Source organism: Pristis pectinata, chromosome 9 (genome assembly GCF_009764475.1).
Source record: "Pristis pectinata isolate sPriPec2 chromosome 9, sPriPec2.1.pri, whole genome shotgun sequence".
Taxonomy (NCBI): Eukaryota; Metazoa; Chordata; class Chondrichthyes; order Rhinopristiformes; family Pristidae; genus Pristis; species Pristis pectinata.
This window is the reverse complement of record NC_067413.1, coordinates 25,291,127-25,314,480: the sequence shown is the minus strand read 5'-3', so window position 1 is coordinate 25,314,480 and position 23,354 is coordinate 25,291,127. Positions and strand designations below refer to the sequence as shown.

The 23,354-nt window shown below is 39.5% G+C and overlaps 1 protein-coding gene across 1 annotated transcript in view; it reads left to right on the top strand.

Annotated features, from left to right (window-relative positions):
- Nucleotides 1-23,062, top strand: part of LOC127574450 (mitogen-activated protein kinase kinase kinase 3-like) — a 95,264-nt gene extending 72,202 nt beyond the window's left edge. Inside the window, 10 exon segments of the mRNA XM_052023466.1 lie at nt 5,116-5,208; nt 7,524-7,678; nt 9,112-9,145; nt 9,354-9,502; nt 11,289-11,420; nt 12,926-13,055; nt 21,171-21,305; nt 21,308-21,347; nt 22,113-22,236; nt 22,238-23,062. Of these exon segments, the coding sequence (XP_051879426.1) occupies nt 5,116-5,208; nt 7,524-7,678; nt 9,112-9,145; nt 9,354-9,502; nt 11,289-11,420; nt 12,926-13,055; nt 21,171-21,305; nt 21,308-21,347; nt 22,113-22,236; nt 22,238-22,351 (1,106 nt within the window). The 3' untranslated portion in view covers nt 22,352-23,062.
- Nucleotides 23,063-23,354: the final 292 nt, after the last annotated feature.

Sequence of the window (23,354 nt, the reverse complement as noted above, 5' to 3'; positions counted from 1 at the left end):
CACAACCTGCAAACTCAACACAGACAGCACTGCAGGTCAGGATTGAACCTGAGTTGCTGAAGCTGTGAGATAGCAACTCTATTTTCTGTGCCACTGTGCAACCCATTCCCAGTTGTTTTCTTGTTTCTTGCACGCTGTGCTCAGAAACATTTTCTAGTTATTAATAGATCTCTCAATCCCTTATCTCACTAAAAACTTGGGCTCAGAGAACATGTATATTGTTGAACTGATTATTGCCCTTTAATTCCACTTGCCCCCATGTTTCCCGTGCAAATCAAGTATTTGTGGTTGAATACTGCTAACTGGAGGCCAGAGCTTGTAGATTTCAAACTGCAGATCCGGAGAAGCCAAGATAAAATATTTGGCTTGTATGGGTATGTTGACATGCTGCAATGAAGATTTTTAAGTGTGTGTCATTAGATCTCCTGTGGCAGTGGTTGGAAGGGGTCAGAAAAGGCATCATTGGAATGAAGAGTATGGAACCAGAACACGCATTTAGTCAATAGATTTGGTGAGAGGTTTATAAACGCACTTCCTTTCAGCAGTAAATCATGAATTATTTGTTTGATACCTAGCCCAAAACATGTTGGTCTTCCAATTTAAGGAGCTGTGTACAACCAAATGCTGCCGATTGGCATATTCCAGGGTGCAGGAGTTTGCACTGAAGCTCAGTGCAGCCACTAGATTTGCTCTGTGGGGTAGGACCATGCTCTAGGGTCCTGCCGCCACTTGACACTGAGGGCGTGGGTCCTGTGTAAAAGTGTCTCAGACACTTCGTGAGCGTACTGTCCAAGATGGAAGCATGAGTGAAATTGGTGCATTGTAGGAGAATGTATTGATTTGATGGTACAATGAATGTAGAGAAAGATGTGTATTGATTGTATATGTTATTACGAACAAAATATATTTTTGAAATAAATAAAACAAAAATTATCAATCCTGGTTCTAACTTCACAGTGGAAAGTTGTGAAACTGAATTCAGTAAATGTAGTAATTTGTGAGATAGCAGCAGAAAAAAAATGAAAGCTGCTGGATTGGTGTTAACAAAAATGGAACGGCAGTTTAACTACTGACTTTCATCAGGGAAAGGGAATTTCCTTCCTCTAGATAGTGTTGCTACCACATGATTCCAACCCACAGATACTTTTAAATTCTTGATTGCCTATGATGCTTCGAAGTGTGCACTAGCAGCTTTTGAGAATCGTTAGAGATGGGCAATGGAAGTCATTTTCTGGCTGCTATGCTGATTCTTTATGAGTGTGTATAAATGTTAGGTACTTTTGGAGCAGTTGCTGCTCTGTAGGAAAGAAACACATAACAGCTGATAGTATTACTTTGAAATCTTCTTGTCAGTCTTGTCTATCTGGCTGCCTTGACATCAGGTATTCACCACAGGAGCCTAGCTGCTTGGAGGCGAGCGATACACTGGAGCTTTTCAAGTCTGAGACTTCCAAGATTTTTCTGAAAAATCCTATTTCTTCAGATGGACTGCATCTTTCTGATTTATCACACCTTATTTTGCTCTCCTGGGGAGACATGATAGAGGTATATAAAATATTGAGAGGAATAGATAGAGTAGACAGCCAGCGCCTCCTTTCCAGGGCACCAATGCTCAAGACGAGAGGGCATGGCTTTAAGGTTATGGGTGGGAGGTTCAGGGGAGATGTCAGGGGAAGGTTTTTCACCCAGAGAGTGGTTGGTGCATGGAATGCACTACCTGGGGTGGTGGTGGAGGCAGATACATTGGACAGGTTCAAGAATTTGTTGGATAGGCACATGGAGGAATGTGAGATAGAGGGATATGTGGGAGGAAAGGTTTAGATAGTGTGAGGGTGGTTTGATGGATGGCACAACATGGTGGGCCGAAGGGCCTGTTTTGTGTTCTATGGTTCTATAATTAAAGATCTTTTCACTTTTATGTTTCCTGGATTTCGATAACAGCTCCTGCTACATGTTACCTAGAAGTTGCTTTCCTACTCCCCTGTAACACAAACACAAACCTGCTCTCACACACACCCACCCTTGCCTACAAACACATACGTTCACACACACTGTGCACTTACATACATACCACTTTCTACTACCCTCTCTCCACAAACCATAAAACATATGACTCCTACACCAGCATCCGTCCTGGGCACATACCACTCCTCAGTCCACACACACCACAACTTCCCCATTCTCCACACAATGCAGCATTCTCGCATCAACAGCCATCCCTCAAATACGTCAACAGAAAACACCACACATCCACAATCTATCACCCGCTACCTTCTCCCCTCATTTCCCCATCCCTATCCTGCACACAACACACTACAACCCCAAACCTGCACACCACCCTTCACCTCCTCCCTATCCCACATTGTCACCACACCATTTCCTTATAGACCATCCACATGCCATACCAAACTCCAGACCCATGGACCCATCACGCTCTATTCCCCACATACCAGATGTTGACCTCCATCCCCCACCCCCCCATATACTAGCCGCCATCCCATATACACCATACCACTGCTCTTCCTCCATTCACTACTCTTTATCTTTTACACACTGTCCACTGGCTCATTCCCCCTCCCACCCCCTCCTGCCATATCACACAGTACCTTCACACCAATACCCTCACACCAACAATAGAGGGACCACCAGTCCCAATCTCATGTTTTGTTGTGACTAGTGATCCAGAGGCATCCAGGGACCAATTCAGAGAGATTAAAAAGCAGAAGCTCATCTAATCTCTTGATTAACACCACTACTTTGTTTTAGTGATTATAGAAAAGGGAAAGTAGTACAAATGAATATGTCATGAGCCAGCTGGCTTGCATCTCAATACAGCCAAGCCCAGTATCATTACTGGGAGGTTTGCTAATGCATTGGGAAGGGTTTAAACTAATTTGGCAGTGGGATTGGAATTGGATATGGCATTAAAATAGGAAAGCAATGTGAACAAATGCTAGGGAGAGAAGTGAGCATTTGTATGGAAACAGACCAAGTGGAAATATAAGAGGATCTAGTAGACCTTTGCGGTGTATGTTGCAAACCTACAGAGCGTGATGAATAAGGTAAGTGAGCCAGAGGCACAAATAACTGATGCATAATGATGTTCTGACAATAAAGATCTGACTCAAACAGGCCAGTATTTGGTATAAAAACATTATGTATCTGAATATTCCTGATGCTTTGGCTAGAAATTCACCTCCTTTTGCTAGCGGTATATACTAGTTCCAGTATGTTGTACAGACACAGTTCATTCCATTCATGGAGTAAATTTTGGGGTGCAGGCTACAATGTGCTGATTTGATATATAGAACATTTAGTGCTATTGCCTGTGCCTGACTGGTTCAGGAAAACTATTAAGGAAAAGAAAGGAAGGTGATGGCAGTATTGCTTAAGGAGAATATTGCAGCACCAGAGAGAGAGGGTATCCTAAAAAGATCAAGGACAGAATTTGTTCGGTTAGAGCTAACATAGGTCCTATCACACCACTGATTCTATGGACCATCATTCAGTGTAAAAAATGTAGATGAGCATATTTGTAGGAAAATCACAGAGAGATGTACAAACCAAAGAGTGATAATAATGGGAACATATGTTATCCCAATATTGACTTGGATATTAAGAGCACAGGAGTAGAATTTCTCAATTGCATTCAGAAGAACTTTCTTGATCAATAGATTCTTGTCCTGGAAGCATTATAAGTTGTAGATGAGTTATGGAAAAGGATTAGCAGCAAGCCAGAGTGAAAGTTAGAGGAAGGTCACAACCAGTAGATGAACCTGGTCCAAGTGAATTGATCAAAGATTGCCAGGCAAAACTGAGATTGTGCAAGGAAAAGCAGTGGTGGTTTTAAAGCAGTTTATGCATTCATTCTAGCGGAAATGGTAGGACAAGCAAAGCCAGAGCTCCCTGTATGATGAAGGAAATGGAGCTTAAGATAAAGCAGAAATAGTATGTATGTGACAGATGTTAAGGTTGTTAGTATAAATGAGAAGTTGAATGTAGAAAACTGAGAGGGAACTGAAAAAGGAAATAGATGCAAAGGGAGAATATGCGGCTAGACCTGCAGGTAATATGAATGGGAGCTCAAAAGTCTTCTATAGGCATATAAATAATTAATAAGAGTTTGGGTGAGGATATTAGAAGTAAAAAGGAAGGTGTGCTCATGGTTGCAGACGGCATGCTGAGGTATTAAAGGAGTATGCGTGTATTCACCAAGAAAGATCCTGCTGCCTTGATCAAATAAAAGAGAACCTCGTCAACCTGGACAGGCTCAAAGTACAGGGGAGATATTAGACAGACTGACAATACTTAAAATAGATAAGTCACCAGGCCTATTGGTGATGCATGTTTCATTCTAGGTTGCTAATGGATGAAAAAAGCAGACGTAGAAAACATAATTTTCTGGTTATCTTTAAGGTGGGGTCAAAAGGACTGAAAGGTTTTAGATGTCACATAGTTATTGGATAAAGGAATAAAGAAAAAAAACAGCAAATACAAATCAGTCAGTTTAACTTTGCAGGGCCTTGGACTAATTAATGGAAGCCAGCACATATTTTAGAAGGTATGTCATGTTTTAACTCATTTGATGAGATAACACAGATGGTTAATAAGGCCAAAATAGTAAATGATATGTGAGGTTTCATAAGACGTTTAATAAAGGCTTAAATAACAGGCCTCCTAGCGAAGTTGAATCCGTGAAGCAAAAAGGGTAGTGACAGCATTCTGCTTTAGCTGTTAGACAGTTGTGGTGAATGGTTGTCTTTTGGACTGGAACAAAATAGAAACTGATGTTATCCAGGGATGAGGGAAAGGTCCATTGTTTTTTCTGACATTTATTGCTTGGATTCAGGTGTACAGGGGACGTTCAAAATTGTAGATAGCACAAAGTGTGGAAGTGTAATGACAGGTGAGGAGGATAATGATATATTTCAATAGGACGTAAGACTAGCTGCAGGAATAGATGGACATGTGGCAGCAATAATCGTATTAAAATAAACCAAATTAAATGTTAAGAAATCTTGCATGCCACTATTGTAGGTAGATTTCATTATCTGGTTCTTCATGATTCTTAAGCTACCCAGTAATTGCTCATTTTAATTTGGTTTTCTCTTTCAGATCAAGCTAAACACTCTTATGAAAGAGCAGGAAAAGGTGGAACGTACCCACGACAGTTTCCATTTTCAAACCACCGCAAGGACTACAGTGATGGTCAGTTAAAAAACAGATTTTTTGAGATTCTGAATGTTCTTGCATTGACATCAGAAGGATAGTTGTATATAATTTCTCATCCATGTCCAAGTAATAGAGCAAGATGCCTTTAAATTTCTGCTGCTAGGTTACTTGCCATAGAAGCTATTTCATAGATCTCAGTAACACAGGAACCATCATGATCCATAGAATTATTTGGTCATGTTATTTGGCATAAGTCCCATAAACCATGAATGAGGAGGCAGCAGCTTGTTCCATTTAAAGAGGTCTTAACTTTGTTGCAGTTATGGTCACCTTCCAGCCAATAGTAGGAAAATACTTGGGGGAGAAAAGCGCAACTGGCATATTGTTCAAAAGTGCATGACGATATTTCAGAAATACTGAATTAAAATAAAATCTTTTCTGCTATTGGGTCGGTTGGCTCTTGCTCAGTGGAGTTGCAAGAAGACTAGAATGTCATCAGCACTAGAAATAAAACGTTTCCCTTTGTGTCAGAGTTTAGAAAGTGAGTGTTGGCAGTCTGTCCAAATTTGAGCACATCCTGTACCCACCCAATGACCATATGTGCATTCTTTCCAGTGGGAGTCAATATACAATACTTTGGAATGGGATTTATGTGTTTTTGTTTTCCACCTTTCTAGTCCAAGAAGTGTGGAAGGTACCTGCTCACTGTCCTATTCTCACCTTTTCTAAGATCATCTAACTTCGCGCAAATGTACAATTAAACCATAAGGAAGGGGGCATGCACTTGCCAAGCAAACAATTGGATCTGATTAAACATAAAAGTTTCTGGACCACACTCTTCCTCTGCCTCCTTTGTATTTTCCATTGCTCACCAGTCTATGTTTATATGTAGACCTATCTAACCACTAAGGGATCATGTTTTAATATAAAGATTGTCAGATAAATCCAGGTGTTCATGAATCTAAAACCAGGTCTAAGGAAATGTGTTTTTTTCCTTTGGTATTGCAAATTAGTAGTACTCTTCATTATTAAAAATATAATCCATTTAGATTAGTGGCTGAAACAGGAAGTTATAGTTTCATGTTCTACATCTGTACGTTAGTTCGTATTCTCGGTTGATGCTTCAATGCAATAGCGATGAAGAAAGCCATTGTTAGAAATGTCACCATTTTAACTGTTCATATGAGCCATTCCATGCTGCTACTGGGACAAAAGCAAAGAGTATTAAGCCACAAAATTCAGCTTCATATGCAGGTGCAGAATTTGTTCAAATTTGGTGTCAGGTGAACACATGTTTATTTGAAGCATGACTACCTAATGCTTCTTAGGAATATGCAAACATGGCTGATCATGACATCAATGGGCATTCAATACTAACTTAAAACCAACACTGCCATTTGGAAGTTAGCACCGCAGCTAATGTCCTACCTTAATTTCAGACGGTGAAAGGATAGATAACTCCCTGCAGCATCTCTTCATCAGGGCAATTTAGATGGATCATCAACTACTTTTAACATTTATTGCTGTTTGATATAAGTTGGGTGTGGCTATGTTTCTCCAAATGTTTGAGACTTTTTCAAGTTCATTGAAGTTGCTAACATCTATAGGATGGCCATTGCTGAAAAGTTTTGTGCAGACTTCTAGGCTCTTGCCCAGATCTTTTGCTCCCAGATATGGGTACTTTTGTAGGCATTCCCTTTGAATTGCAGCGTGACTTAAGAGAGAATGAGTTGAGGGCATGCAAAACATGACAGAGGAGTAAGAAGAAGAGGACCACAGCAAGAATGCACAAGTGGGCAGGCATTGGGCAGCCCACCTTCCAAACAATAGCTCGAAAAGAAGCTTTTGGTTCTGGTATTAATGAGTATCTAGTCTCGTTGAACCATTTTCAGTGGTTAAAAAGAGGAAAACTCCAGCATCCGTGGAGAAAGCAGGCAGTCAATGTTTCAGGTCAGGACCCTTCTTCGGGACTGACAGGTTTTTCATCCGGATTTCTGCACAAAGGATCTGCAGTCCTTTGTGTCTCTCATTTTCAGTGGTTAGTCTTGGTTGCATGCAGCAAGTGAATTTGAAGGCATCCTGGACACTGTACTGGAAGCAAAGGTTGTGGCTTAATTACAGGTCATCTTATCTGTGTTCACTTTTTGGGGCCGTCTAATTTAACTCCCTCTTCCCAACTCTTGAATGTTCTGGGCAGCCCAGTTGCTTTCATGAGAGCTTTTCTGTAAATGAGTTGCCTTCCTCATTTAACAGTAACAGTACTTCAAAAGAAATTACTTATTGCAATGCACTGTGGAAAATAAGAGTACACAAATGTATAATTCTTGTTTTATTTATCATTTTTCTTTTAGGGAGGAAGACTTTTCCCCGAAGCTTCATCCAGCAGGAAAATCTTTTCCAACTAGTTCCTTCCATTCGGTCACATAGTACCAATGGGGACAGTATGGGGAATACTTTGCAGTCTGATGACAACTGGACCATTCGGTGGAGCAGTGAAGATAAAATTGCTTGAAAATTCATGACAGACACCTGTCTTCAGCATGTAAGTAAATGCATAGCGCTTTCCCAAGAGTAAATCGGAGGTGAAATACCTTGGAAGTTTAGAAAAGATTAAATATAAAAAAATGGTTTGAATTTCAATGATCACTGTTTTGCAATTTTTAAAGGTGAAAATTCCCTATCTTTAGTTTGTGCTAGAGGTCACAAATAAATATATTTACAACTTTATGATGTTGTTAAACTGAACAAGCACAGGAATGCTTACAATAAAAATATTATACAAGACCTCCCAATACACACACAGTGCACATTGATGGAATAAATCCAGAATATTATTAGACTACAGTGAAGAGTACATAGGACAAAAGTTACTCCAATTGCTGAGTCGTGTAGCATTGTAAATCATAAATTGCTATATAATCTTTTTTTAATGCAGATAAGGGATTGCAATTCTTTTGCATTGTGCAGTACATTAATGTGAAAGACTTATCTAAAACCTGATTGCTAAATGTGTGGAGGTGGCTGGATGTGCACAGTTATGTCAGGGAGCATGCAATGCCATCCTTGACCTCACCTGCACAAAATATATTTGTATGTCCATGTCTCATAAATCCGTCATTCAGTGAAACAGGCCTTAACAAGAGAGTTGAGTCATGTTCTGGCACCAGTTTAATGGAGATCAGCCTTATATGGTTCACTGACATAGAATCCAAGGCACAGAGTTTCTTGCGGCCATGCATGTAATAATTCTGCTCCTGCCTTTCATCACCCATAACCATCCCAATTAACTAGTAATGTTTTTTGGTCTATGATTGCATGACTGATAAACCCCATCCTAACTGGATATGAGCCTCTTTGCTGCAAGCCCCACTGGGCTTATGTCTAGTCCATGTTCCCACCCCCACTTGGGTTATCTGTCCTTGGCCTCACTATTGTCCATTCCCTTTGTGCCCTCGATCTTAGACTGGAGGCCCAATCCTCCCTAGCCCACCAACCTCTCGACCCCAGGTTCACTTTGAATCACAGACCCTCATCACCCTGAGATCATTGCTCCCCTTTTGCTTTGCGGCTCTGCACATTTCTGAGATGCTGCATTATCTTGTCTTTATAGAGGTTGAAAAGATTCTAGATTGAGATAACTTACAGCCTCATGTTTTATTTAATCTATGACAATCTAAATATAATATCAATTAGCACATTAATTTACATTGGTATGATACTTTATTTCATACATTTTATTTCTATAAATTAAACGGTAAACAAGTAAATCTAGGGCTTACCTAAAATAACACTATTTTCATAGAGTGTGTTAGGTTAAAACTGAGCTACAATTACCTCTCCCTTTGTAGAGTTTACAATTACATCACATTTAAATGTGAAGAATGACTGGATTTAATTTATTTTTTATTTTTAAGCAAAACTATATTTTTTTCTGCAAAGACTAATGCTGTTGTAAAGGATAACTCATTATGGAGTAAGTTACTAAAGAGCATTAGTTTTGTTCCTAGAGGTAGAACAGTTATGAATTTATTAATATTGGTTAATGTTTTAAAAGAGCTGCTCTAATTAAGGCCTAATAGCCTTCCACGCCAGTGATCAATTTTACATTCTTTGAAGTCTAAACAAAAAAGCAGTATTAGGAAAGATTACACTGAAGCTGCTTTTGAACTTAATTCCAACAGCACCGAGAGCTCCCATCAACTGGAGACTTGGAAAATTTCTTGGACGGGGAGCATTTGGAGAAGTTTACCTGTGCTACGATGCTGACACGGGTAGAGAACTAGCAGTCAAACAAGTGGCTTTTGATGCAGATTGCCAAGAAACAAGCAAGGTTGGTGATTGAGTCAACTTGCTCATATGTCATGCAATCTAGATCCCACCACCAACCACATCTTCCCCTTCCCTCTCCTTTCCACAGGGATCACTCTTTCTGTGACGCCCTGGTCCGCTCAACGCTTCCCACCCATCCCCCTCCCCAGGCACTCTCCCCTGTAACTGTAGGAGGTGTAACACCTGTCCCTACACCTCCCCCCTCGCCACCATCCAGCGCCCTCAACAGCCCTTGCAGGTGAGGCATTCCTTCACCTGCAAATACCTCCGGTGTTACTTACTGCATCCGGTGCTCCTGTTGCGGCCTCCTCTACATCTGGTTCGCCGAGCACCTTTGCTTCGTCCACCATGGCCATCTGGATCTCCTGGTTGTCAGCCATTTTAATTCTCCTCCCCATTCCCTTACCGACTTGTCTGTCCACAGCCTTCTCTACTGCCAAATTGAGGCTAAATGCAAACATTTAAATAAAAACAGCACCTCATATTTTGCCTGGGTAGCCTACAACCTGGCAGTATAAACACTGAATTCTTCAATCTGCGGTAACTGCTCTCCCTCTGTTCCTTTTCTCTTTTCTCTCCCCTCCTGATCTACCTGGCCCCATCACCATCTCTCTTCCCTCCTCACCCTCTCCATTTGCCCGTCACCCACACACTCCAACCACTGGTTCCCCTCACCACTATACCCATGTGTCCTCCCTACTTCCCTCCCTTTATTCCACGCTGCACCTTCCTCTCCTATCAGATTCCATCATCTTCGGCCCTTTGTCACTTCCACCTATCACCTCCCAGCTTCTGATATCATTCCTACTTTCCCACTCCCCTATCTGCCTATCATCCCCGTCACCTGAATTTACCTATCACCTTCTGGCTCTTGCTCCACCCCTTCCCTCCACCTTTTTATACTGGCTATCTCCCCTCAATCATGCAGTACAGATAAAGGGTCTCAACCCAAAATGTCGACTGTCCATTTCTATCCATATATGCTGCCTAATATGCTGAGTTCCTCAAGGGTTTTGTGCATTAATGTAGATTCTTGTTGAACTTTGCTGGCATTTAGCAACAATCTGTGGTAATCATTGAACATTCCATAATTGTACATTGTAGGAAATGTCTTTGATTAATGAAGTGTAAGAGATTTTAAGTAATAGATTCTCACTCTACCGCATTTTAAAGTTTTTTATTCAGATCATGCTAGGTCTCATATATTTTAAGTTCTGAAGAGATTATTTTTAAATAATCAGTAAAGGAAGTAGAGGGGAGATAAGTACGTCTAAAAGGTAGAAGCATGTTCAACAGCAGTGTTCAAAAAATACATTTGTAAGGGAAAACTTTGCAGTGTTCTTGTGCAACTTCTTCTTAGGAATAGTTATGAGCCATTTAGTCCCCCAATTCCTGAACAGAGAGATCAGAAAGAAGTGGGCTGCAGAATAAATATGACAAGTAATTTAAAGCTCAGCGTCATGTGGACTGAAGGGAGGTGTTCCACAAAATAATTCCGTAATTTGTGTTTGATTTCCACAGTGACCTCTCAACCTCAAGTAGTAAAGACAGACTAAACTCATCCAAAATTTTACTTCTTTTATATGGTCATGTACACGTGGTATACTAAGAGGAATTTTACTGCTTGTTAAAACTATAACTGGCACCCCCTCTCAAGTAGAATAACAAATTAATTGTGTTCAAGTGGAAGGTGGGAGATATACATGTAATATTAAATATTGTAAATATAAATGAAGAGAAGCTTGCTGCTTGACAATTGGTTATTTTTGTTATTATTTTTATTGCAGGAAGTCAATGCTTTGGAATGTGAAATTCAGTTATTAAAGAACCTTCGCCATGATAGGATAGTGCAGTATTATGGGTCGCTCCGGGATTCAATGGAAAGAAGGTTGTCAATCTTTGTAGAGTATATGCCAGGTGTAAGTATTGATCACATGCTTTTAATTAATCTATTTTCATATGGCAGCATTTGTCTTAAACAAATCCTTTCCCCACCTCTGTAGCAGGTCCCATTTTTTTTTTTAGGACCTTATTGATATACATTTGCAGACTTCCAATACCTCAAACAAGCTTCCATTGCTATGATGATACACTCTACAAGGTTAATTTAAAGGATGACCCAACATGTGAGAATGGCAATGTGCTACAGACAACTGATGCTTCCTCGTGTGCAACACATTCACATGTTCAGGATGAGGATGTGAAAAATATCAGTGACTAAATATTTGTGTGGAGGGAGAAGATCCTAAAGAAGGTGCCATCCTTTCTGTGAGAGTCTCAGCATCATGATCAGCAGGAGATATAATAGTTTTAAAGACCACACCATAACCAAGGCTATACCTATCCTGATGACGTTCACTGTTAGACAAGGATGAATCCTAGTTGATTACTTGCACCTCACCTTTCTTAGGCACATTTACCTCAGTTGACATTAGTTGTTACAGCATAAATGGTAGATGAACCTGTGCCCTTCCTGATGTCTGCAGTTTAGTCCTAGAATGTGCAATGTATTTAAGTCCGGTGAGCCTCATGGAGGTTTTTTTATTTTCTCCTCTATGAAAGTTTGATTATCTGATTGATTTGGATGACCGTTGTCAGTGTTGCAGTTAACCATATCATCATGAGCTGATGGGAGACCAAAATATTAGTCAGCATTCCCACTCCTCGTTATTAATGCAAGAACCCACAATCGAATATATGAGTAGAGGCTATCAGATGAGAACAAGTTCAATATTGTTCCATATTCCTTTTCACTTATCAAACAATTCATAAGAGCAAAAGATGAAGCCTCAAAATAGGAAGTGTTAACTTGCCATAGAATGCTAGCAAATGCTAGTTGCTATGGAACTAGATCCAAGCAAGCAATGAATAACAAAATGGGGAAAACGAATTGAATACTATTAACTTTCACTAAGGCTTGTGGTTTATAAGTCCTATTATAAACGTCATTGCAAATACCAACCAGGAAATCCCATTGTGTCCTCAAGAGGGTTTTTTGCTTATGTTATCCTTGTAAGAATGCTGAACCCCCTGGAGTGTTTGTTCCAAGATCAACAACTAACCTGTATATTGCAGGTCTTTTTTTTTTATTAACATAGAAGGAATATTGGATTCTCTGGATGGGCCTGTGAGCTTTCTCAAGCTCATCATCATTGTGTATGCAATACACAAATGTAAAAAGATCCAGATTGTTATAATTGCAGGTGAGGAGCTCAGTAGTAGTTGTTGATCTTTGATTCAGTTCGGTCGATGCTGTTGTGTTGTCCAAGGCTCAGTTTGAGGATGGAAAGGTCATTGGAGGGGAGAAGGTGGTGGAGAAACCTTTTTCTTTTCTATGGCTTAGTATACCTTGCATTACCTTAAACATGAGATTATACAATGAGATTTTTCTTTTTGCTTCAATTGTTAAATTTGTTTCGTTCAGGGCTCTGTCAAGGACCAATTAAAAGCTTATGGAGCTCTCACTGAGAATGTCACCCGAAAGTACACCAAACAGATATTAGAAGGGGTTTCCTACCTGCACAGCAATATGATTGTACACAGAGATATAAAAGGTATGTTGTCTTTGCCTTTTTTATTTCACACAATAGGTGTTTTACATCTGTGACTACAGCCACTAATAAATCTGTGGTTGTCCTTGCTTTGGAGAATGTAAAGGATTGATGATTGTCATTTCAGACAAGTTGACAAAAACCATAGAAATGTGTCTCTACTACTTCTGGACAACTAATTCCATTTCTGTCCCACTGGCTGTAGCAGCTGACTGCAGAATATAAGTGGTGCTGAGGCAGCTTGACTAAGATGAATTGAAAATCTGAAGTGCAATCATTATGCTGATTACACAAGTAAAAAAATATACCAGTTGAGGGTAGAGGTGAGGTTAACGTGCCTAGATTTTTATGGTATTGGATTAGCAGTTCAGAAGTTGTAAATTCAACAGAGGTAATGTTTGCAAAATTCCATGTGAGGCAAGTGCAAAGTGAGAATAAATAATGGTATTAGTGTAGAATTCGTGTAACATTAGAGCTTGTTGATCAGGGTCGAAAGGTCTGTTTCTGTTCTGTATGATAGATAATGCAGTTGACCTGATGGTATGATTTCAAGTTCAAAGCAGGAGATTGAGAATTCAAATTGAATGAGAAGCCAGGATAGAAGATGAGATTGGGAGCTTTGACTTGATGTCGTTAGTGCAGTGTGTCCTCTGGCAGCCGTGAGTCAGTGGTGGCACTCTTCCACCTTGTCAGAAAGTGCTCAGTTCAAATTCCACCACAGAGGTTCTCTAAGGTAATATGCATTACTGAAGGAGCACTAGATTATCTTAGGTGCCATCTTTGGAGTGAAATGTTGAGCCGATGCTCTGCCTACCCTCCCAGTTACATATTAAGGAACCTATGGCATTATTCAAAGAACAGAGGCGTTCCTCTCAGTGCCTTTGTTAATATACATCACCCAACCAAAATCTCTAGTATAGATTATCTGACCATTATCATATTGTTCTTTTTGGGGGTGATGGTGTGCAAAATTTAGCTGTTCCCTTTCATATTATTGTACATATTTATTACATCAGTGACTATACTCCAAAAGTATTCATTTGCTGCAGAGTACTTTGGAAAATTCTGAGGTTATGGAGGTCACTGTGTAAAGTACAAGTGACCTACATGTGAAGACAAGTGAGTCCTGACAAAGGATCTTCAACCTGAAACATTAATTCTATTTCTCTTCCCACAGATGTGGCCTGACTTGCTGAGCATTTTCAGCATATTCTGGGTTTACTTTCATCACCTTCCAGTTTTCAGTCCACTATTATCACTTGAGTATTTTGAGTAGATAATTTTTCACTTGAATGTAAATTGCCTTTACTAACTTTTCATATAAGAACTAATTTCACACTCTGTGATATTCTAACTGTTGCATTTGTGACCTTTATTGACCACAGGCTTTATGTAACTTAACATGTCCCAGTTCCACTGTATTCAAATCTGCAGCTACTCTTTGCAAATTTGATCTTTAATGAGTATCTGCAAAACAATTACTCAGGCTTCAGTGAATTAAAACAATGTGATAAATTCAAAAGGAGCTTTGAATCAGTCACATAGATTGCATCACATGTCTGTGTTCAAAATGGCAATGTTCAACCCCTCCTTTAAGCAAACAGTGCCAAGACACTGTTTTTAAATTAGACTTGGCATGATTTCCATCAGTGAAACTGTTTGCCTTTTTTTATATTAACCTTGGAGACTCATTCACCATTAGCAAAATTGGCATTTACTGCTCATCCTATTTGCTCTTGAGTAAGTGGTGATGGCCTTTCTCTTCGAACTATTGCTGTCCATTTTGTGAAGATGAGCAGATTGCTAGATGACTTCAATGGGCAGCAAAGAATCAAATATGTTTTAAGACATTATTTATCATGAACTAATAATGTCAAGTAAACAAATAACAAATTGAATTGTTATACTCCCTCTAACATACAGTGTCAGACAGGCTTAATCAAACTCAGTGTGCTACACTTATCCCATTAAAACTTCCACAAGTTGGTTTGCATACATGCCCAAAAGTGAGTCATTATTTTAAAAAAAAACTCCATCATATCAATCTGATAGTTAAGAAGTTTTTCTTTCTGCTATGTGGTCTGTTCTGTGTGCCTTGCACTCAAAAGTAATTCACTTCTACATCTCTTTTTAATCAGGAACACTAATTTAAAATGATGCAGTGCATACATTGGAACATGCCTGTGCCAAACACTCAATCATTTCCTGCTGATTTCAATAGTGTTCCACCCTGTTTATAAGGTGACATCGCCCTTGCTGATAACTTCTCGATAGCACAAAGTTGGATCAAGCTGTAAGGAAATCATTCTACTTTTCCATTCTACAGGAAGACTTGCTATGGGAAGGGCTGGGAAAAGGCAGTAGGAAAATATTTCTTGGTCATGAAGCAATGACCTAGGCCTCAGTCTTTAAAATTTCTGAGAGCTTAGCAGTTTACAGTTTTTTTTGTAATATTGTTTTTTTGGCATGGCAACTGAGATGAATGATGGAGAGACAGTGATGGGGCCTTATGGGGAGGGGGAGCGTTGGGGATGGGTGAATACAGAGCACGGAAATGAAAAAGAAGACTGGGGAAAACATAGGTAAATACAGATCATTGTCGGATAGATGGGTAATTGTGATAAGTGTTTAACTGATGAGGCCATAAGGCAGCAAGTGTATATTTTGCTGATTTGGGAAGGATAAACTATAGTGCAACCTCAATGTAAAACATTGTTGGGGCAATTTTAGCATCCTCGTTACATCCAGGTAGTTTACTTACGTTATAAGTTACCCACTTGATAGGTGAAACTAACATTTACTAACCTAATTTTGGAACCCCTCATTCTTCCAAGATCTGTACCTCAGTTCCATTTCCACAATATGGCAGCATATCCCAATGCCCTCACCCAACAGAAAACTACCTCACCAGTGGTCATACTTAGACACACACACACACACACACGTGCTCGTGCACACATGCAGACAGTTGAACAGACTTCCCCAACATCCATCTCCATTCTTTCCAAATGATCTCCGTTGCTGTATGTCACAGCTATAATATGCAGGACAAATCCCCAGTGCTAGATTACTGATCCTTTTCCAGAATCTATTGCTCTCTCCTTGATATTGCCGTTGTCAGAGAGACAAAATTCTGCTGGGAATATTACTGCCTCCCTGTGAGCCTGATACAGCTAGGACACAGCTGAAGGTAGGGAACAGTCTGACAACATGGAGTTGAAAAATCTCATATAAATAGGAGACAGATGCACACAGAATGACTCTCCCTGGGGAATAGGTCCCATACACCCCAATGGCCCCCAAAGGACAGGTTTCTCCACTGAATCTCCCTGGGGTAAGTTCCTCACACTGATTCTCAGTAGGTTACAGGTCTACAGACATTGATTTACTCGGGTGTGGGTACCATAGAGACCAAGTTTCATGACTCCACGTTTGTCACAACTCTGCCCAGTTATTTAATCCATTAATTGCTCTTTATAAATCAAATAAATCTTAATAAAATGAATAAAGCTAGAGAACCCAACAGTATAATGTACCCATTCAGAGCGGATGACAGACTTATATTACAATGAAAGAAAACATTTCCATCTTGGGGGATATGATAAAACCCATTGTACATCCAAAACCATGATGTATGGAGGGTGCACTGTAGCTATATTTATGAACGATAATGCCAAGCAGTTACATATGGTGAGATTCTTGCTCATATTATGCTTGTGTCAAGAACTCATTTGGGGTAGTGGAAAGAGGGTAAGTCTTAAACACTTGACTATGGCAACAATTCATTCAGTTTCTGGAACACTTTTGCCTAAAAATTCATTTCCATAAAGTGGCAATGACCACTTCTGGATCACGTTGCTTCACTCTGCAACTCAGTCATGGTCTTCCAGGTGTATGTCAGCTTTATGTCCTATATCTCGATCTTTTCCAGTTAGACACCATGTAAAGTTGGTGACTTATTCTATCCAGAGCTGAAATTCAAACCTTGGATCTTATCCACTAACTCACTTAAATCTTTGCCACTGAGTTTGTCTTTCGCACTTTTGTTATATCTATCCTCAGTTATATTAAAATGATTCTTACTGATCCCATATTTTACATCATCCATCAATTGCAGAATATGCCCAAAGTCTGCCAGATAGAATTGATTTATTTTTCAGTATTGATTTCACTTTGAATTTTCAGGATTACCCAGAGTTAGGGGTGTGGGGGTAGACAGTTTATTGCTGACAAAAGCTTGAGATAATTGAAAAAATAGAAGGAGAGAAATGCACAAGTCAGCAGAAATCCTGCCCTCTTTGGCCAAGACGATGTTTGGTGGCTGCTGGCCAGCAACTACCACCATTGTTTTTTGTTGACTGTAGAGCCCCACAACATCAACTTGGTTTAAGGAAAGCAGCAGCTGTGCTCAAGCTGCTACTGAGCAGTGGAAGCTTGAATTCCTAACATCAGGAAGCTACCATCAGAATCAGCCATTATTATCACTTAACCCCACCATGGAACAGACCAAGCACATTATACAATTACAGAAGACTGCATTCCCTTGACCTGTGATATGACTCGGATGCTGACCTCCTTGGGCATTTACTCCATTTTCACAGGATTGTGTGATGGTTGATTTATTAATAGATCCCAATTATTAACAATGGAAATAACTTCTTGTTTATCTGTGAATTAAGATAAGATTTCTTTATTAGTCATATGTACATCGAAACACACAGTGAAATGCATCTTTTGCATAGAGTGTTCTGGGCGCAGCCCGCAAGTGTCACCACGCTTCTGGTGCCAACACAGCATGCCCACAACTTCCTAACCCATACATCTTTGGAATGTGGGAGGAAACCGGAGCACCCGGAGGAAATCCACGCAGACGTGGGGAGAACGTACAATCTCCTCACAGACAGTGGGGATAGCGTTACGTTAACCACTACTTTTCATGATTTTGTAGTCCAAAGTTCTTTAAGGAAGAGTGACCATAATATGATAGAATTTTGCATATTAAATGGAAAATGAAATAGTTTAATCCAAAACTAGGTCCCTAAATTTAAACAAAGGAAACTACAATATTATGAGGAGTAAGTTGTCTCTGACAAGAGTAGTGAGTAGTGGATATGCAGGGGTTAAAATGTGATATAAATGAAGGAACTGCAACAGCAGTACATTCCCTTCTAAAGCAAAAACACAAAAAGGCAAAGTTACCCATCCATGGCTTAAAAGAGAGATTAAGCATAGTATTAGCTCCAAAGAGGAAGCATACAACATTGTCAGAAAATAAAGTAAACCTGAGGATTGGGAGCAGTTTAGAATTAAGCAAGAAAAAGGACCAAGAGAGAGTAATTCAGAGAGTAAAACTAGAACATAGATCAGTTTTCTACAGCCAAGCCAATTCTGATTTCAGTCTACCAAGTTTCCATTGGATCGTATGTGCCTTAATCTTCATCAGCCTACCATGAGGGACCTTGTTGAAAGCTTTAATGAAGTCCATGTATACCCAACCCTACCCTCATTAATCATCTTCTTCACCTCAAAAAGCTCAACCAACTTTATAAGATGTGACCTCCTCTGCACAAACCCCTGCTGAATATCCCTAATAAGTCTATGCTTTTCCAGGTGTGAGTAAATCCTATCCCTAAGTATCTTCTCCAATAATTTCCCTACTGCTGATATAAGGCTCACCAGCTTATAATTCCCTATAATTGCGCATCTTGAGTAGAGGAATAACACTGGCTATTCTCCAGTCCTCTGGGACCATGCCTGTGGACTAAAGAGGATACAAAAATCTCTGTCAAGATCCCAGCAATCTCCTCTTTTGGTCTTTTGGCAATAAACCTGGGTTAGAGTATAAAATTCAACTTGCAAGACACAAAATTCTTCAAATATGTAAAAAGAAAAAGATTAGTGAAGATAAATGTTGGTCTCTTACAGTCAGAAATGTGAGCATTCATAATGGGAACAAAATGGAAGAACACACAAATAACTTCCCAGAAATGCTAGGGAGTCAAGAAACTAATAAAAAAAAGAGGAATTAAAGGAACTTAGTATTGGCTAATAAAAAGTACCAGAGAAATTCCTAGGACTAAAAGTTGATAAATCCCCAAAGCCTGCATCCAGAATATAAAAAGAATACTAAAAGAGGTACCCATGGAAATAGGGGATGCACTGAATGTCATCTTCCAGCATTTTTTTTAGATTATGGAACAGTTCCTGCAGATTGGAAGATGATAAGTGTAAGCCCATTATTTGAAAAAGGAGGGAGAAAGAAATTAGGGAATTATTGACTAGTTAGCCTAACATCAGTAGAAGGAAAAATGCTTGAGTTTTTGTTTCAAGGATATGATAACGGGATGTTTAGAAAATATCAACAGAATTACACAAAGTCAGCGTGGATTTATGAAAAGATAATCATGTTTGACAAGTCTACTGGAGTTGTTTGAAGATGTAAATGGTAGAATAGTTAAGGAAGAACCAGTGGGTTTGGTGTATTTGGATTTTCAGAAGGTCTTATGATAAATACATAAGAGGTTTTGTGCAAAATTTAAAGCACAAGGGATTTGGGGTAATATACTTGCATAGTTTGAAAATTGGTTGACAGATCTGAAAGAGACAGGAATAAGTGGGACTTTTTCAGAGTGATAGTTGGTACTGGGGATGGCGGAGCGGTGGGGAATGTAGTTCTAGAATGAAGGAATCACAATCTCAGGATATAGCGTAAGGCAGTTAGGACTGAGACGAGGAGAAATTTCCTCATTCAGAGGGCGGTGAACCAGTGTAATCGTCTGCCCTGGAAAACAGTGGGCTACATTTAAAAAGAGAGATAGATTTTAAGACACAAGGAGTATGCAGAGAGAGTGAGAACATAGTATTGGTATAGAGGATCAGCCATGATCATATTAAATGATGGAACTGGCTCGAAAGGCTAAATGGCCTACTGCTGTTCATATTTTCCCTGTTTCATCTGGTGAAAGGTTATGAATCCTCTTTCCAGAGATGCTGCCTGAGTTTAATAGCAGTTGAATACTGTTGATGGAGCAAGATCAATGTTTTCTCTTCGTGAATTTTTAGTTGCCAGCAAGTATTTATGACCTTGCTCTAGTATACTGTGTTTATTGCATGTCGCATTCACACTTTGTTAGGTACACTGTGGTCATTCCATTGACCACAGTGTATCTACCAACCCATAAACCCTAAAGAAAGCAAAAATAAAACTTCTGATGCTAGAAATCTGAAATAAAAAAAACAAAATGCTGGAAACACTCAGCAGGTCAGGCAGCACCTGTGGAAAGAGAAACAGAGTTAATGTTTCAAGTCTGGGGCCCTTCGTCAGAACTGGGAAGGAGAGAAAGTCTACAATTTAAAACTAACGTGTTTTCTCTCTTTCCCAGTGCTGATGAAGAGCCTCAAACAGAAGACTTTGCACAAATGTTGTTTGACCTGCTGATTGTTTCCTGCATTTTCTGTATTTATTCCATGAACTAATGCATGAAAATCCACACTTGGACCACACTGATACTTTGTCAATGCTGAAAAGGGACAATATCATTTAGTAATGTGTTTAACTGCTTCCCAGCTTAAATGCTTGAATCCCAGTACCATCCAGGAGAAAACTGTCCTGTTAATCAGCACTGCTTCCAGCACCTAAAACATCCATCCCCTCCACTACTGGCAGACCATTGCCCCAGTTTTTAAGCACTGTTTTAAGCACATAGACTGGAGCCATTCGAGAACAAAGCACAAGTGTGTCTCAAGACAGGAGAGGTTTAGAGAGCTGTGGGCCAAACATGGGCAGATGGGACCAGCTCACTGGGCAACACAGTCGGCAAGTTGGACCGAAGGGCCTGTTTCTGTGGTGTGTGACTGTGACTAAATCTTTCCCCCCTCACCTTAAATCTGTGCCCTCTAGTTTTTGATTCCCTTTCCCTGGGAAAAAGACTGAGTGCATTCACCCTATCCCCTTATCCTCAGAATAGACTTTCTGAAAACAGACAACAGTTTCTGGTCTACTTATGTGCAATCTCAGTTGAGTAAGATTAAAAATAGTTATCAAATGTTCCTGCTGTAATTTTGTTTTTCAAGTGTACTTTGAAACAATTTGTTAATGTTATCATTTTCTCATTGCAGGTGCCAACATATTGAGGGACTCTGCAGGGAACATCAAACTGGGTGATTTTGGGGCCAGCAAGCGTCTACAGACCATTTGTATGTCAGGGACGGGGATTAAGTCAGTAACAGGAACACCCTACTGGATGAGCCCTGAGGTATTAGTGGAGAAGGATATGGCAGGAAAGCAGATGTTTGGTAAGCATTATGTTGGGAACAATGTAAAAAAGTTATTATAAATTGTGTTTTGTTAAAACATTTCTTGTACCTATAAAGGGAACATGTAATGATTGAGTAATCCAGTATGGTGAAGAGTTGAATATGAAGGGACTCCACTTTAAAATGAAGAAATTAGGGACAATAACAGCTAAGTAAAAATTAGCAAAACATAATTTAGAAGAAAACATTGGAACATTTTTTACACAAATGCAGAGATGGAAATCTATAACTTTTCTGTATTGAGCAGAAAAGTTTAAAGGTGAATTTATTAGAGCCGGTCAAAATTACAACGAGCGATAATCTTTTCCATTAGTAGTAGAGCCAGAAACCAGAGGAAACAGATTTAACATAAGTGACAAAATAACCAGAGGGGAAATGCAGAGAAACTTTTATGTGGAATGAGTCATTACTTCAAATGCTGCACATGAAAAGATGGCACAAGTGGCTTCTACAATAACTTACGAAGAGGAATTGGATAAATACTTAAAAGAAAGAATTGCAGGACCATGAAGAACATGCTGGTGATTAGTGCTAAGTACTGGAAGGACACTAGGAAAGAGAGAAGTCAACCTGGAAGAGCCTCCTTGTGTTAGATCATTGTAATGTCGTGGAACAGAAAAAATGATTATAAAGCGTGACACTTACTTGCTACACTAGAATAGTTAATAACTTTACTGATGATGTTGTTATATTTTGATTATTGTTTGTGTGAGTGTTTGAATTGTTTTCTTCCAATTTATTAAGGAGTGTTGGATGCACCATTGTAGAAATGCTGACCGAGAAGCCTCCATGGGCGGAGTTTGAAGCCATGGCAGCCATCTTCAAAATTGCCACCCAGCCAACCAAGCCCCATCTTCCAGACAGTGTCCTCAAACTCATGCCGTGGTTTTCTGAAGCAGATATTTGTAGAGGAGAAGCGGAGACCATCAGCAGATGAACTTCTGAGACATGCCTTTGTTCAGTATAACCCACTGTTTGTTTGAACAGTGTAGTGTTGTTAAACTTCTGAGTAGGACTTTGAAATGGGTCCTGACTCTTTTATAGCTCCTTCCAAAAAGATGATTTTTAGCACTGTACATATTATTTGTAAACAAAAAAGCACAAAGCCTAACAACAAATCAATGCATTTGCACATTTTGTTTTCCCCTCCTATGACAATCCCACATCTCTACCAGGTGCTCTAGTGTATATGAGGAATGACATAGATAATGAGAAAGGAAAAGTAAGAAAATCTGTTAAATCCTCTGATATTGCGCTTGTCTTTGCGCGTTGTCTTGTTCCAGCTTTTCCAGAACAAGACCATCTCACCTTCCTGAAATCTAAACAGCAAACGCACATAGTGCAGTATAGTCAAATGAAGTCACAGTGTGACTGACAGATTATATTTTGCCAAAGGAAAGATTGGTGCCAAAATGTCCCAGACTCATCTTCCATTCCATGTTTCAATATGTCTGTGAATAAAAGAATAATAATTCAGGGCCTTTGACATCCTTGCAGCATAGTTAATTGATTTAACAAAAGTGTTAGGCTCTTAATACTGAAATGCTCTGATGCTGAGCCTTTATCCATTTTTCTATTCTACTGTTGACTTGTACATATTATTAACTTTAAATATAACTGTTTATTTGAGAGCCATTTGTAAAAAAAATGTAATCCTCCTTTCACTTGATCGATTAAAGGATCATTGAATTGAACAGGTAATCTTCCTTATATCATTATCTTTAATGTGTTAATGTCTGAGGCAAATAAGCATGACAACTACAGAGGGTCTGACTACAATCTTCCAAATCTCTTTGAATATGGGAATATGCCAGAGAACTGGATGTTTCAGATGTTACACCCTACTTTAAAAGAAAATGGTAATTGGAGAAACCTTAGGGGTTAATGAGATGGAAATTCACTTCCTGCAAGAGAATCTGCCTTAAGTGGCACTGTGTTGGGAAACTATACCACCTTGTCTGGATGCCCGTTGAGAAAGAGTTTTAT